Source organism: Carassius carassius, chromosome 19 (genome assembly GCF_963082965.1).
Source record: "Carassius carassius chromosome 19, fCarCar2.1, whole genome shotgun sequence".
NCBI classification, from domain to species: domain Eukaryota; kingdom Metazoa; phylum Chordata; class Actinopteri; order Cypriniformes; family Cyprinidae; genus Carassius; species Carassius carassius.
Genome location: NC_081773.1, coordinates 4,379,201 through 4,394,804, shown reverse-complemented (window position 1 = coordinate 4,394,804; position 15,604 = coordinate 4,379,201). Strand labels below are relative to the sequence as shown.

The following is a 15,604-nucleotide window of genomic DNA, read 5'->3' as shown; positions in this document are numbered from 1 at the left end:
AAATTTGTCTTAACATGAAATACACGTTGACAATTATTTCAGAGTGCAAAATGTAGAAGAGAACCATTGGATATATTGGCATTTAAAGATTCTGCTTGTTCGCAGGAGGTATTTGGTTTAGTGATCCTTAAGTGATACATCAGTTTTTAAGATTGATGTTTCAATCTTAAATATTGTATTCTGTGACTTTGATTCATATTTACGTACTGCACAATACTGTCTTCCTACCTCAGATTGTGTTGGACGGGAAGTAATGGGTGAGGATGAGACAAGTTTCCGGGAACACATTAATGCCATTGTCATGATCCCAGTTCTTTCTCTTTTCCATCTCTGTCTCCATCTGCTGGTTCTTTCTTTCCCTTTGCGCTCACTGATCTCTACTCTCATCATCTTCAGCTGTTCCTCGTTCTCTTCCGCTCACCTGCTCTCTATCTCCTATCATTAGGCTCTCTATTTCTAGCTCTGTCTCTTTCCATTCCCTGTTGTATTATTACTAACCACTTCGGATGTTTTTGTGCTTTTCCTACAGACCATTAGTCCTGTCTTGTCTAGTCGTTTGGAGAGTCTTGTGTGGACTGTTTGTTACCTGTCTTGTTCTCCGCCCAGTTTTCTGCCGTGAGGAGTCACGAAGGGTCTGCCGCTTCACCAGTTCCCTTGGTCTCGCTGATCACAGGCTTCCCGGACCAGCCACTTAGGCTTCATTGTTTCTACCAGGAATTATCCCTGTACTCTGCCTTTGTTTTTCGGCCGTTGCGGCTTTGCCTTATTTCTATTAAAAAAGGATTAACCTGCCATTTGCCTCCTGGGTTCTCTCTCTCTCTCTGTTCCGTGACAGCCATCACTCTGGAGTTGCGTAAAAGCAATCCCACTTACTCTGAAGTCAAGAAGCGGATGAAGCGCACTCTTTTCAAAAGAGTACAGCTTATGGACAGGCCTGCAGCTGGAGTAATGGAGCAGTTTCCTTTTCTTGGAGTGCCACAGCTTGTGAGTAAACATTGTTACATTTTGTGCCAGGCAGATAAGAAAAATCAGTGTAATTATATTTCTGTGAATTCCTATAGCCCAGACTTGGCGAAGAACATGGAAACATCTCCGAATGAAATGGCCCCAAACATCATCAGGAGTGCAAAAGGAAGTCAAAAAAAAACTCTACGCCAATCTCATTGGACTAGCAGAGGAAACCACAGAGGGTAACTACACCATATATTTTTCCCCATCCAACCTATCTGTTCCATGCCCAGTGTAAATTTGCATTGACAAATGTAAAGGTTGTAGCTCCTATAAATTGTATAAGTGAAAACATGTATTAAAATAATGCAAATATTAAAGGAATAGTTTTGAAGAAGGATGGTAACCGAACAACGATGGTGCCCATTGGTTTGGTGTCCATATAATAGAAGTGAATGAGTACAAGCATTGTTCGGTTACCAACATTCTTCAAAATATATATTTTTTTGTGTTATGCTGAAGAAAGAATGCTATATAGGTTTAAAATGATAAGAGTGAATGATGACAGAATTTTCATTTTTGGGTAAACTATCCCTTTAATTGATTAGTGTAAATATAAAAATATTAGTCCGTTTACTCGCCCTTATGCCAAATTTGTAACAATTAAAAAAAAAAAAAGTAATTTACCCTATAATTTACTCACTCTCTTCCTTCGTAATAAACTTTGTACTGTTTGCACTGCTTTGTAATGTCATTGAATAGCACCCCAATTTAAATCATAAAAGATATCTGTACAACTCCAGGGGTTAATACTTGTCTTCTAAAGCAAAATGGTATGTACAAATGGTACGTTAGTGGGATAAAAAGATTACATTTGCCAAGATAGGTTGCTATAATTACCTTATGTATAGATAAGGTAATAGCATCCAATGGGGTGGCACATCAGCTTCACATCAATAATTCTGAGTCTTGTTGGTTCTTGCGTGTCACGTGCTTAGCTGTCATATCTGTGTTGTGTCATGAACGATTCAGTTAAAAGAACGAAAGAACTGATGAGATCCAAAGTGGAACTGACGTGGTAGCATGTTGAATGTTCTTCAGTCATCAGCAATGTTGACATTCAAACACATTACAAAGCTTTTTATTATTAAATATATCTCAGATTGTGTTAAACTGGAGAAACAGTCATATACATTGGTTGGTTTGTTGGTAAGTAAATTGTGGGGTAATTTTAAGTCTATTTGATGACTTCTGTTAATTGGTGAAAAGCTCTCAAAAGGTGAAATGTTTGTTTTACAGGAACCCAAAGGTGCTACACTAACCATAGTGTTTAACGGCTCTCCTGATCCCCTCAAGGCTGAAAGCATCAGCATTATAATGGACAATGTGAACCTCATAAGAGAGGCAGACATTGACATGACACAGGCTGTGGAATGCCTAATTTGCAGTCTATTTTCTCTTCAATGTGCAATACCCGGTTGACTAAGCACACAATGACTTTTATTCAAAAATATGCTTAAACTTGTACGAGAGCACGGCAAAAGAACACCAATACCTGTACTGAAAATGTACAGTCAACTTGTGTAAATTGTAGAGCTATTTAATAGTTGTTTTAATTGTTCATGTATTGATTTTTATCTGCACTGTCAAATATCAAAATGATTTGTTTTTCCTCATTTCAGAGATGTATGTAAAAGTGAAGTACTGTATATGTACATAAACAAGCGTATGTATGTTTATTGCAAAGTGAAAATGCTTAAATGAAATAATTCAAACCAAATGGTTAAATGTAATTAAACATCTTAAATGTGAAATTTGCTGTCTTATACAGAGGTGCAATTTTAAATGACACTAATATTTTTGTATAATCAGTTGAATAAATGTAAACATTTGGAATTTTCTGGATTGTTTATATTTTCTTATTCAATAATTTAACTTGTTTAATAATAAAGAACCCTTAAATGGTTCTATATAGAACCATCTAACTTGGATTCAAAGAACCATTTGGGGTTCTTTTTATGGAACCCATTAAAGTGGTTCTATATAGAACCATTTTGGAGTTCCATATATGAAGCGGGTGATAGAACCATTTTTGGTTCTAAATCGAACCATTTCTTTTAAGAGTGTACTTTCTCATTTCCCTGTATGCCCACGTGCTGGTACCCATAAATATGTAATGTTTTTCCCATGCCTACTTATTCTTGAGTTTGTAAATAAAATCTCATTAAGTAATTCCTGATGGTTGCTAGTCACACCAGACTTTATGCTCATGAGGGCAGAAACAGAATCACTACATATTACAATGTTGTCCCATCCAGATTGTTCAGTCCATTCTAATGCTAGTAATATTGCATACAACTCGACTGTATACACACTTAAGCTGTCAGATGTTCTTTTGTTTACTCCCACATTATGAATAGGTATATATACAGCAGATCCTGTTGCCTCTGATTGTAAATCCTTTGATCCATCTGTAAAAATCTGAATACTTTCTTTGTACATATCGTCCATATATCTATAATATTCACTGAATATATCTGTACTATTACTGCAGCCTTTTATTATTAACAGCTCTATGTCCACCTTTGTATTTTCCATTGTCCAGATTGGCTTGTTAGTCCACACTACAGCACTAGCAAATTCTTTTTCATATACATCCATTTCTTTTGCTATTAAATCTCCTGTCCAACCAAAACTTTCCATTTTCCTCCTCTCCTTCTCCCAACAATTCTGTAGTACCTTTTTGTTTTTTGTTTTTTTGGATTGTCCCCATTCCCTCTTAAATTAATCCAATAGTTGGCTACCAGTTGTTTCCTTCGTAGCCATAGAGGCATTTCACCTGCTTCAACCTGAAGTGAACACACTGGGGAGCAGTGATTCAATCTGCGTCTCTGAGGAGATTGTAGACAGCGGGTGGCACACGTGATTCGCGTGAGTCATTAATCAAGCTGCGCTTAATATAGTGTTCTTATGCCAAAATACTGATTTATTTAGTTTTAAATGAAACCATTGTAATCCTGAAAGTATTCCTCCTTTTTTCAAAATGTAACTATAATCTGATTACTACGTTTTTGGACATAACTGTAATGGATTACAGTTACTGGATGTTTGTATCCTGATTACGTAATGCCGTTACATGTATTCCGTTACTCCCCAACCCTGATAATTATCATTGTGATGAGAGGGGTGGGATTTTGGAAGAGAGGCTTGGCTCCCATGGCTCTCAGCCCGACCCCTCTTCATAAAAATGTTAAGATTTATTAACTTAAAAAAAAAAAAAGTTTAATTTGTTTACTTAAATATTTTAAGTCAATAAGTTTCCACACTTGTTTTGAGTATTCTCAATTTACCAGGCTTTACAGTGTGGGCGTGGACAAATATGGATGCTTTATGGAATACATTTTAATTATTAGTGAAACCATAGTTAACAGAGATGTTCCATAGGTCATAGATGTTTTTCAAAGAACTTGTTAGACGCATGTGCCACATTCTGCATTTGGATGCAGCTAAATTCTAGAAACTTTTAGAGATTTGACTGTTTGTTGTCAGACAACGGGATGATTATGAAATGGTGACTGAAGCGTTATAATCGTGCTGTCCTCTGATAAAATTAAATATAGGCTACAGACAAGATAAAGACAATATAGCTCTGCTGTGATTTTGGCTATTCTGCATGTACATTTAGAGAAGCAACATATCTGTGTTTTAATTGAAAGCGCAACTCCTTTCAGCTGCTCGCTGAACAGAGCAGACGCAGAGAGAAAAGTGTGTGCGCGCGCTGGGTAAAGAGAGACCTCGTGGTCGTGCGGCAGTCGAGACACCCTTCGCTGCAGACTGTAGCGCGGTGACGTCACGTATGTGTTTACCGCGCATGCGCTTGTAATTTGCATTGCGTGATGACGTTAGTTGTTTTCGGGTCGTGCGTGCATTAAAACGATGCGCATACTTAAAAGAAAACTCTAATAAAATGTTAAAGTATTAAAGAACATTAAGGTGTAAAAAAGACGGGAAAAACAACCATGTTTAACCATGTTTCCTCTGAGGTAAAATTATACGGAATTAAAGTTTATTCTGTAATATCTGTGTAGTATCTTACAATATATTAACATTCTGTTGCACTTTACTTCACTGTGTATATTGTAATATTACACTTTAATGGCACCTTATATTTCTTATTGAGCTAGTCAAAATTACAACAGATAAAGTACAGTCGTCGGCTATAATAGTGCAGATGGTAAAACGTGTGTTGTTCACGATATGATGCAATCGTTCCGGACCGAATCTGCCTTTTTTCCCCTACCTTTTCAAATTTCAAATCACATCAGAAAAGCATTTATTTTAAATAAAAATGAAGGAAATAATCAAACAGTTTTGAGGGAGGGCTTTATTGTCCTAATATGCTGGCATCCATTTAATAATTTGAATTAAAATTATAATTTACACTCATTATTGCATACTGTTTTATAATGTACTACAATACTGAGGTGCAAATAATTGCCACTATTTGCAATAAGTAATATAAATAGCAGAAAATCCGAGGATCCTGCTATTTTGACCTAGTATAAATAGAATCTATAGCCATTTGCTCTAAGTGTAAATAGCCACTGCCTTTCTTATTTTAATCTTTCTTTTGCTGTGGTTCTTGTTTATCTATTTTTTAACTATAAATTTGGACATTTTTCTTTTGCTTTGGCAATTCTGCATGTGAAACATTTAAGCTAATAAAGTAGTTTTAAATTCAGTTGACTACATACAGTATATTTTCAGTGTCTGCATCCCATTTTATGCAAGTTGCCTCCAAAAAAAACAAACTGATGACAGTGATCTTTTTTTATTTATTTCAAAGAACAAAACAGAAAATATAATTGTATATACAAATATAGATTAAGACTATAGATATGAAACAAGAAAAAAAAATCTGAAATTCACCTCCATCACTGATAAAACAATAAGTCAAGCAGTAGCCCTCAAATTCTTTGAATGGATAAAACCCACACAGGACTCTCCTCCTGCGATTCCTCACACAGCCAGGAGGACAGTCTTTAAATATCTCACTGCACCGGAGGCACTGGGTCAGAGAACATGACGCCCGGACACTCTGGTTGTTTTGTTCAGACAATGCACTCCAGTTCACGACACCTTATTTACATAAAATAAAAAACAATACTAAAGCAATATTAAATCATTTTGAAGAAAGGCAGAAGAGCCATACAAGGAAAATATTTAAAATGTATTTTTAAATATATTATAGCATGGTGTTAGAAAAAGTGTTATTTGCTTTGTCTGTAAACTACCTAAGAGATTTAATTTATAACCAGCATTAACATCAACTAAATTAATAAATTTTCTCAAGTCAAAATTTAGGTTGGCTTGGCTTGAGAAAGCATGGCCTGAAAGTTTGAAGTTTTTGTCAATTTGAAAATTTTACAGTTGAGGGCTATACAGTCTGTCAGAGAAAGAAAAACAGATAATTACAGTACTCTAGCCACATGAAGTGGGTCTCTTCTCTGAATTTCTTCACACTGACAACACTGAAAAAATAAAAACCTTGGATCAACTTAAAAAAATTGAAGTAATCAATCACACGAAACATTTGACATTGATTCAAATGTAAATAATTTAATTTAGTTTAACTTGAAAATTTTAAATCCATGCAAACCACTTTTTAAAGGTTGATCAATCTAATTATTTTAGGTTGGAACAAACTAATTATTTTAAATTAGAACAAACCAACTAAACTAATATGTATAGGTTAAATTAAATTAATTATTTTAGTTTGGAACAAACTAATATTTATAGGTCCGATTAAATTAATTGTTTTAGATTGTCTCAAATTAAAAAAAAATAAGATTTGGCATTATTTGAGATCTATAATAAATCAATAAAAAAAATGATTTCAATACATTTTGATCAATGACTACTCTGAACACTTTTCCTTTAGAACACATTTATTGTTCAATAAACTCACAACATTGAACATTTGCTTCAAATGTATGAAGATTGACAGCAGAAATACTTGGAACACTGCAATCCTGTCTCTCCAGTTGTTCATAACACTTGGCCTACTTCGACCTTTGTACCTGGTAGCCATCGAACTTAGGCAGCTACATTTGTAAATGCTGCAGTGAAAATGCAGCCTTGTTAGTGCAACCTTTTTATTAAAAGGATCTAAAGTCTTGGCTGTAAAAACACAATAAAATTGAACAATTATGCAATTATACAATTAATCCCTGTACAGCTGGGTGGTCAGTCTAGTGACTTTCGGGGTCATCTTTTTTCCATCAAGCTCCATCAGGACCTTTTGCACAAATTCAAAGGTGAACTGTAGCCTTTTTGGATATTTTAGGTTTAGTGTATATATGAGCCCAAAAACCATGGCAAAAGCGGTTGCAACCGATGGCAACTCGTTCAGGACTTCTTTTCCTTCGACAACAATTTTAATGTCTTTAGGTGGATGGAGAGGATCCTCTTTCCCAGTGATAAAGATCGCCATGGTTGTCTGCTCCAGTTCTTCAACCTCATTATCCTGCACAAAAAAAGAAAGAAAATATGTTATAATTTCAGAAAATCTCCCGATTTCATGTTAGATCATAATGTGCCAAGCTCTTATACAATCTAAACTTTCAAAACAAAACATTTGATTAGCAAATCAAAATAATCAAATGTTCATTACAAGGGGTGTGACTAGATTAAAAGTGATGAGATTTTTTTAAGGAGTAATAAGTAACTACCGTATTTTTCGGACTATAAGTCGCACCTGAGTATAAGTCGCATCAGTCCAAAAATACGTCATGATGAGGGAAAAACATATATAAGTCGCACTGGACTATAAGTCGCATTTATTTTTGGGGGGCAGATGAGGCCTGTGCATCACTTTTAGGTACTTTCATAATACAGTTTAACTTTTTGGGATTTTGATAACATTAAGTCATTAACGTGTTTTAATGTCGGTGATAATACCACCGCATCTGCCTTAATATTCTCTGAGTTTCCACGTTCCCTTCCGAAAATGAACCATAATTTTACTACAAAAAAAAAATAAAAAACATGGTTCTTGAAGCAATGCTAACTACAAATTATCCATGGCTTTGATGCTTCAAAATAATTCAAATAATAATTAACAAAGTAGACCTATTCAGATATTTTTGTGGTAATAAAATCAGACCTAAGCGAAAAAACAACAACCTTTTAAAATGCATTATAAAAAAACAACGAGGCAATAATGATTTGTTAATTAATAATAATTGAATAACACTTAAAATACATAATGTAATACAAAATAAACCATTTATGAACATTACATTCCATTACCTGCAAAGGGCACTGAAAGGCCTGATAATTTTCGTTTTAACACTTATAGGGTGATCAAATCTTGTTTAATATTGACCAAACATTTAATTAAAATATCCACTTAATCTTACATTTTTTGGATACCTTTTTTTCTATAGAAATTCTAGTATCTATAATTTCTTCAACAAAAGCACTTGGACATTACAACCCTTACAAAAACTGATCCTTGTTTTTATTGAAGTAAAATTTATTTTGTGTCATTTCTAAATGCCTGATTACTGAACTAAATTAGGTTGTGTGTTAAAACTGTCAAAAATACTGTATTGCTACTGTATTGTAGTCGGTTATGTCTTAAATGATTTATTTCTTGAAGATTGAAGAATCTGGATAACCCAACAGTTGCTGGTCCACAATGACTTTGTTAGTAGGGGGGTAAACACTCTGGAAGTCACTAGGCGTTTCTCAATTTCAAGGAAGGATCCTCGGAAGCCAGAATTTCGAGGATGCTACGTCATCGACATCAGTCGAATGACTGTTCCAATGTCGAGGATCCTCGTAATTTCAACCTTCGAGTCCTTCATTCTAAAAATATCCCATACACAGGCAAGGATGCATATTTGTAGCCTTCGCGCTCTCAAATCACCCACAATCCTATGCGTGCAGCTTTGCTATCTTGTTAAAAAATTCAAAAATGTTAATGTAACAAGCTTTGTCTTTATTATAGTGATATTAGTTTGGCTGTAATGCTCAAACAACTTGCAAAATAGAAAAACCAACAGTTTTCATGATAAAATCATGGTATTTCTAAATTGTAGGCTTATTGTAGAAACGCTACCACAAGAAAAACATATAGCTAACTAGATTTTCAAAAAGACATTGGATCATTAATGTTATTTTGACTGCCGATGTTAGCTAGTAGAGCTAACGTTAGCACGTTAGTATACTGCGCTGCAATCATGTCCTATGGCAGACAGAATTGCAAAATAAAAGCAATCCAACAGCACACTAAACAATGTAAACAAAAACTTGTTTTCTTGTGGCGGCCTTTATAAAATGAGCAGTGGTGAAAGTCTAGTCACGGATATTATCGGCCGATATAAGCTAATTGCATTTAAATCGGCATCGGCATTTATAACTGCCGATGAAACATGAGAAACAGAGTCTCATGCTTCACTCATGTTATGAGTGTTGCATAGTTTGCCCACCAGAGGGAGCTCTGCAGCTCCAGAGTTAACAACAGTGCCAGAAGTCCACTACAGAAGAAAGCGATCAACTGTTTTGACGGTGAGTCTGTCGTTCGTCATGTGAAATGATTGTAGATTTAGTTCATACCCTGTATATAAAAACTGTGTGGTAGTTCTAGCTAACGGCCCTATCATTATTACTTCTAAATATTCTGTAACATCACTTACAGCCGCTAATGCATTGCTATATTAGATTAGCCACAAAGCTAATACCATGTTTATCAGTGGAAGAGCGCGAACGTTAATAGGAGGTCAAACTATAACGTTAGCGTTTAACTTATTCTTATTCTATTGCGGTGTGTTTCCCACATAATGACCGCGTAATTGGGACTTTCACACAGGACGCGGTATGCACGGCGCTTGCCGCTGGGTTCAGCGTTGCCCTTCAGATACAACGCGATTTGCGCTGCGCTATGGCGTAGGCGGAGTTTTAAAAACGTTTAGCGGGAGCTCTTTCATAGTCTGTTCCTCCTCCTATCGGTCAGCAGCAAACATGTATCTGTCCCGTTGTAAGAAGCGAGCGATAGCGCTAGTCCTGCTGATGAGAATTAAGAGAGAAGCAAGGAAGAAGAGGCTACCCTCAGGTCCAGAGAACAATTTGGTGAATTCAGGCTGGTTACATTATTCTAACGCTAATAGCTTCCTTTTTAGCAGGCCCCTTAAATGCTTGCTATAAACTTGTTTGAAGGTGGTTCTTCTCAAAATTGACAGCGGTGTGTTCATGACACTAACGTTAACCATTCAACTTCGAATTGATTCCGTAATCTTCCGGTAATAGTAGGCAAGACGATGTTTTGATTCAGACTGCACAAAGAGAAGAGGGGAAGATATACGGGTCTGTTGTGAATGTGTCTGTGAGAGCAAATATAGTGTAGTTACAGTAACTACAGTAGGTGCGTCAGAAATTATTAAACCAGAGGGGACATGTAAATAAATGTGAGCTGAACAAGCGCTTTTTTTTTTACATATTGTTTCAAAGCAGCTTTACAGACATAACAGGAAAATGTTGAAATAATATTGTTAAATATAAGTAGGCAATACCTATTGCTTGACAAATAAAAAAAAATATATATATATATTTCTCATTTTTGCCTATGTAGGAGATCCCAGTTTATTATTATTATAATTCTAATGATGACATGAGTAATGATACATGGTGATATTATTAATACACATGCTTATTCTTTCTCTGTCTCTCTTTCTGCCTACAGATGGCTGGAAAAGGTGAATGCTGTAGCAGCAAAGTGTGGGACTACTTCTGCAAATACTTTAACTTTAGTATTATAATTTATTTACAGTAAACACACAGACTGTTAAAACCAGCTTCAACTGGAAGAAAGTAAAAGTGTTAAATGTTTAAAACCAGACTGTTTTTTGATCATTAAAAAATATATACTTTTGATGTGCAATTGTTTAGTCATTGAGACTAAACAACTTTTTTTTTAACATAGTCCATTCTGGAAAATGGTTTATACAGCCCACATACATAGAACAGGCAGATATGTTGCTATTGAATGTTGTGTAAGTGCAGTTTATAGGAAATGGGTCTAATATCCAGATTATTTTTAAAATCAAAATATCGGCTTATAAATCGGCTCTTTTCGAGTTAATATCGGCATCGGCCCCCAAAAATCCATATCGGTCGGGCTCTAGTAATGAACAGAAGTGAAAGTGACTGAAGACTGCTCTTCTCCATTTTTGGTTAATTTCTGTAGCAGAAAGAATGCCACATATAGGCCTGGAATATGTATGGAAGCACATGGGTAGCGATATTCAATTTGGAATGTAATATGCAAAATGACAATGCAATATGTAAAATGGCAATGCATTTCTGTATTTACATTTTCCAATACATTTGTGCAACGTTTGGTGCAAAATGAAAATGAAAATTAAATTACATAATTTTCATTTGCCATTTCATACACCAGTTTTAATATGTAAAATGAAAACTAATTTTAACGCTTTATAAGTTGCATAATTAAAATGAAAATGTATTACAGAAATGATTAGATACGTATAACATGTTCATGCAAAAACTGTGGCAAAATTATCATTTAAATGCTATTTTTCTTAAATGCATTAACACTCACAGTCAAGACACTTACGATTGCATTTTCATTCAGTGTCCCGCAATGAATGTAGCAAAATTCAATGTGCACATTGAAAATGCATTCCGAGCCGATCACGTGTCCGCCCCCTCGCACCATGTCAATCACTGCGTGAACAAGGCGGGGCTTGCAGAAGGTCAGAGACTCAAATCTCAAGAAGAGGATTCAAGTGAGAGAACATGGACAAGTCCGTTGGTCCGTGTACGTTTTGATCATTTCGGTTTATGGCTTCAATATTACATTCGCACTTGTGGGCGGGGCTGAAACGCTGCTTTCATCTGATTGGTCGAATCGCTCAACCTTCAACTCGGTCTTGTAAGTGATAGTAAATGCAATAGTAAGTGTCTTGACTGTGAGTGTTAATGCATTTAAGAAAAATAGCATTTAAATGATAATTTTGCCACAGTTTTTGCTTGAACATGTTATACATATCTAATCATTTCTGTAATACATTTTCATTTTAATTTTGCAACTTATAAAGCGTTAAAATTAGTATTCATTTTACATATTAAAACTGGTGTATGAAATGCCAAATGAAAATTATGTAATTTAATTTTCATTTTCATTTTGCACCAAACGTTGCACAAATGTATTGGAAAATGTAAATGTAAATACAGAAATGCATTGCCATTTTACATATTGCATTGTCATTTTGCATATTACATTGCAAATTGAATATCGCTACCCATGTGCTTCCATAAATATAAAGTAGCATGTGCATATAGGTGTTAAGTCATTTGCAAATGGATTCGTTTGGACACACTTTTTTTAACACTTCCAGGGAAGACAGAAAAAAAAAAAAAAAAGATTGTTTTGGTACGTCTGGATGTGGTCTAAGTGTTTACTGCTCAAAAATCAGCATCAAAGATTTCTTATAAAGTGTTAAAATCTTGTCTTGTGAGCTTAGTTTCTCATCACACCCCTATTTGTTAAATATGGCTAGGAAAACCTAGACTATGACCATGTTAGTCTGTAGGTGTTAACTGTGTGAGTAAGTGAGAGAGATGCCCTTACCTGGTATTCTTTGAAAAGGTGCTCAACAGGTTCACCAAGGTAGATCATCAGAGATTTGAGAATGCATTCTCTACTGATGCTGATGTCCACAGGCTAAGTAAGAACAGTTACTATGAATTAAAATTAAACATTTACAACAACAACAAAAAAACTATTCAGCCATGGATCCCACTGACACACAACTTATTCATAGATACCTCATCTAAAACCGGCAAGGTCCTGGTGGTCTTCTCTTTAACAACTCCTCCCTTGCTACTGATGACCTCCAACAGTTTGGTGGAGTGCTTTTCCAACTGCGCCAAGAACTTTGTCTCCAAGGGAACTGTAGTGATTCGTATGAACTCTGCATTGATCTAAAAAGGAAACAGAAATAAGTTTAGAAGTTTTTATGATGGTGAACACAAAACAGCATCACCAGCACAACCTTAGTAAATTATCGCCTACATCAAGAACAACAACTCATAAGTGACTCAACCCACTAAACATTGGACGTCGGATAGACGTGCAGATCATGTCTATATTGGGTCCGTCGGTCCATGACCAATTCTGGACATCTATTCGACGTCCAAACTAGGTCCACTATTTGGACGTCCAACCATGACCCAACTTGGACGTCATATTGACGTTCAACATTGGACCTTTGAACTGGGTAATTTTTTTTAGACGTCCAAACTAGGTCCACTATTTGGACGTCATACCATGACCCAACTTGGACGTCATATTGACGTTCAACATTGGACCTTTGAACTGGGTAATTTTTTTCGACGTCCAAACTAGGTCCACTATTTGAACGTCCAACCATGACCCAACTTGGACGTCATATTTACGTTCAACATTGGACCTGAACTGGGTAATTTTTTGGACGTCATTTGGACGTCTATGACAGGTGCAGGAAATTTACATGATTATTATAATTTTTTTAAATTTACAAATGAAGAGCTCTTTTCCAAAACGCGAGTTTGTCATGTCATTTTGCTGTGTAATGAACCTATTCACTGCTCCATCCACGTTTCTAAATCGCTATATTTAAAATGTAATATATTTTTGAAATATTTAAAATATTATATTTAAAATATTTTAAATGTACCGCAAGATGCTCGTGATCTTATGTTCCAAGCGCCGAACCTATTTTTAGCCTAAACGCGATAATCAGAAATTATCTCACTCTCTCACCCTCAAATCACTCGATCGATTGTTTGATTTAATAATCATTGTTCAACATTTAGACTGATAACTAGAAACGCATACAAGTCTGATGCTGTAGCTCAAACAGTAGAGCGTTGGCACGTGGAGCAGATGATCACGAGTGTGTGTGTGTGTGTCTTGTGTAAGAAGCCGCTGTTTTGTTTGAGAGCACTGAGCGCGATTTATTGTAAACAAACTTTTGTGGATGGACGTCGAAAAATGACGTGCGGATGACGTCGAAAAAAGACGTCGCCTGGCGTTACAAAACAACCCCTTCAATGGACCAAATTTGGACATCCAAAAATTACATGAAAATGACGTCACTACGACGTCACATTGCGCAGTGGGAACAGTTAGGTCTAAAAATGTTCAACTGTAATTCAAAAGACATTTGCTAAAATTGATTTAACTGGTCTTAGACAAAGTGTCATGCATGTGAAACTCCATTACAGGGAAACAATTAAGTTAGTAAATAAATTGGTGAATAATGCACCCGAGGTGCTTTGCATCTAAAAACCTACCTCTTCCATCTGAAAAAGTGCAGGCCATCTCTCAAAGACGTCTTCAATGCTCGGCTTCTTATGCACAATTTCTTGTCTCCGGTATCCAAACGTCTTTGCCATCTTTTCTTTTATTGCTTGTCTGTTGTTTCTTTGCTGTAGTTCTGCCAGAAGGGAAATCCTCTCTTGTTCAAGGCTTTCTGGAGTCTCACCACTTGGCAAGGGTGGAAAATGGTTGACCTCAGCCCGTCTAGGTCTCTTCAAATTCTTTGCTGGGTAGGCCTCCCCTGGAGACTTGGATTTCAAAGAATTCACATTGAGCTCTGCAGCTGTTCCATGTGCCCAAGTAGAGTCCGGTAGTTGGACATTTTTACCTTGAGCCTTTGTTTCCATCCATAGCTCTCATTGAAAGACCCTGGTTCTCTCAGGCAGGGGTGTTTCCTTGTCAGTGCCTCAGCAACATCGCTGAAGTCAGCATCTGTAGGGTATGCTTTGTATGTGTAGACTTTTTCAGCCACTTTCTCCAGTATGTCAGACAGCATTTTTGAGCAAGGTGTAAACTAGAGCTGAAACAACGAATCGATTTAATCGATTAAAATCGATTATTAAAATAGTTGTCAACTAATTTAGTCATCGATTCGTTGCTAAATAACTTTTATTTGCCGTAAGCGGCTCATTTCGTGCATATTTCAAATCTGCAGTGACCAAAGTGTGGCAGTAATGAGCCACCGGAGGTTTTACTCAGCCAGTACAACAGGAGAAGTAGCGAATAGCCAATAGCTGGCCTTGTTTTATGTCACGTGCTTCCCGAGCAGCGTCTCTGCAGCCATAGACATCATATGATGTCTATATGTCTGCAGCATTCAGCGTGATGTGGGAGTACTTTACATTGAGCCTTTAAAAAAGAAGAATAACCTGTAAACTCTGCTCTACTGCACTGTTTAATGGGACGTTCACATATCGCGTCTTTTGCGCGCTCATTAAACCAATCAGCTTCATCCTTTCCCGTAACAACGTTAAAAGCTCAGTCAAGATGAAAGGAACAGCTGATCATAGTTGTATATGGATTTCCATTTTGAAATAAACTTAGTAGCAGAGCTACTGCAAGCGATTTATTTGAGCTGCAAATCCATTTATCCTTTGCTGAAATTTCTGCGTCTTCAAGGAGAGAGCACGTCATGGTTGCTTAGCAAAGGCAGACGCCTCAGGGGCGCTTCTGTGCGAGCGCTTTGGAAAGAAGGAGAAAGCGGTGCGCCTATCGTTTTCCACGCATTTTTAGACGCGATTTGTGAACGGCCCCTAAGACTTTCATTTG

At 36.3% G+C, this 15,604-nt stretch overlaps 2 protein-coding genes across 2 annotated transcripts in view; one reads left to right on the top strand and one right to left on the bottom strand.

Annotated features, from left to right (window-relative positions):
• LOC132094910 (acyl-CoA-binding protein-like) overlaps nucleotides 1-15,604 on the top strand; it is a 339,735-nt gene that overhangs the window by 155,087 nt on the left and 169,044 nt on the right. The window lies entirely within an intron of this gene.
• Nucleotides 7,054-14,845, bottom strand: si:ch73-321d9.2 (uncharacterized). The gene is made up of 4 exons (XM_059499562.1): nucleotides 14,311-14,845; nucleotides 12,802-12,957; nucleotides 12,605-12,697; nucleotides 7,054-7,474 (listed from the first exon to the last, which is right to left on the bottom strand). Exons 1-4 carry the CDS (start codon nucleotides 14,680-14,682, stop codon nucleotides 7,172-7,174), a joined length of 924 nt encoding a protein of 307 aa, XP_059355545.1. The 5' UTR covers nucleotides 14,683-14,845; the 3' UTR covers nucleotides 7,054-7,171.

Coding starts and splice junctions, on each gene's coding strand:
- si:ch73-321d9.2 (XM_059499562.1), bottom strand. CDS start 14,682: ATGGAAACAAAGGCTCAAGGTAAAAATGTCCAACTACCGGACTCTACT. Junction 12,958..14,310: donor CACTTTTTCAGATGGAAGAG/GTAGGTTTTTAG, acceptor TTTCCTTTTTAG/ATCAATGCAGAGTTCATACG. Junction 12,698..12,801: donor CCTTGCCGGTTTTAGATGAG/GTATCTATGAAT, acceptor GTTCTTACTTAG/CCTGTGGACATCAGCATCAG.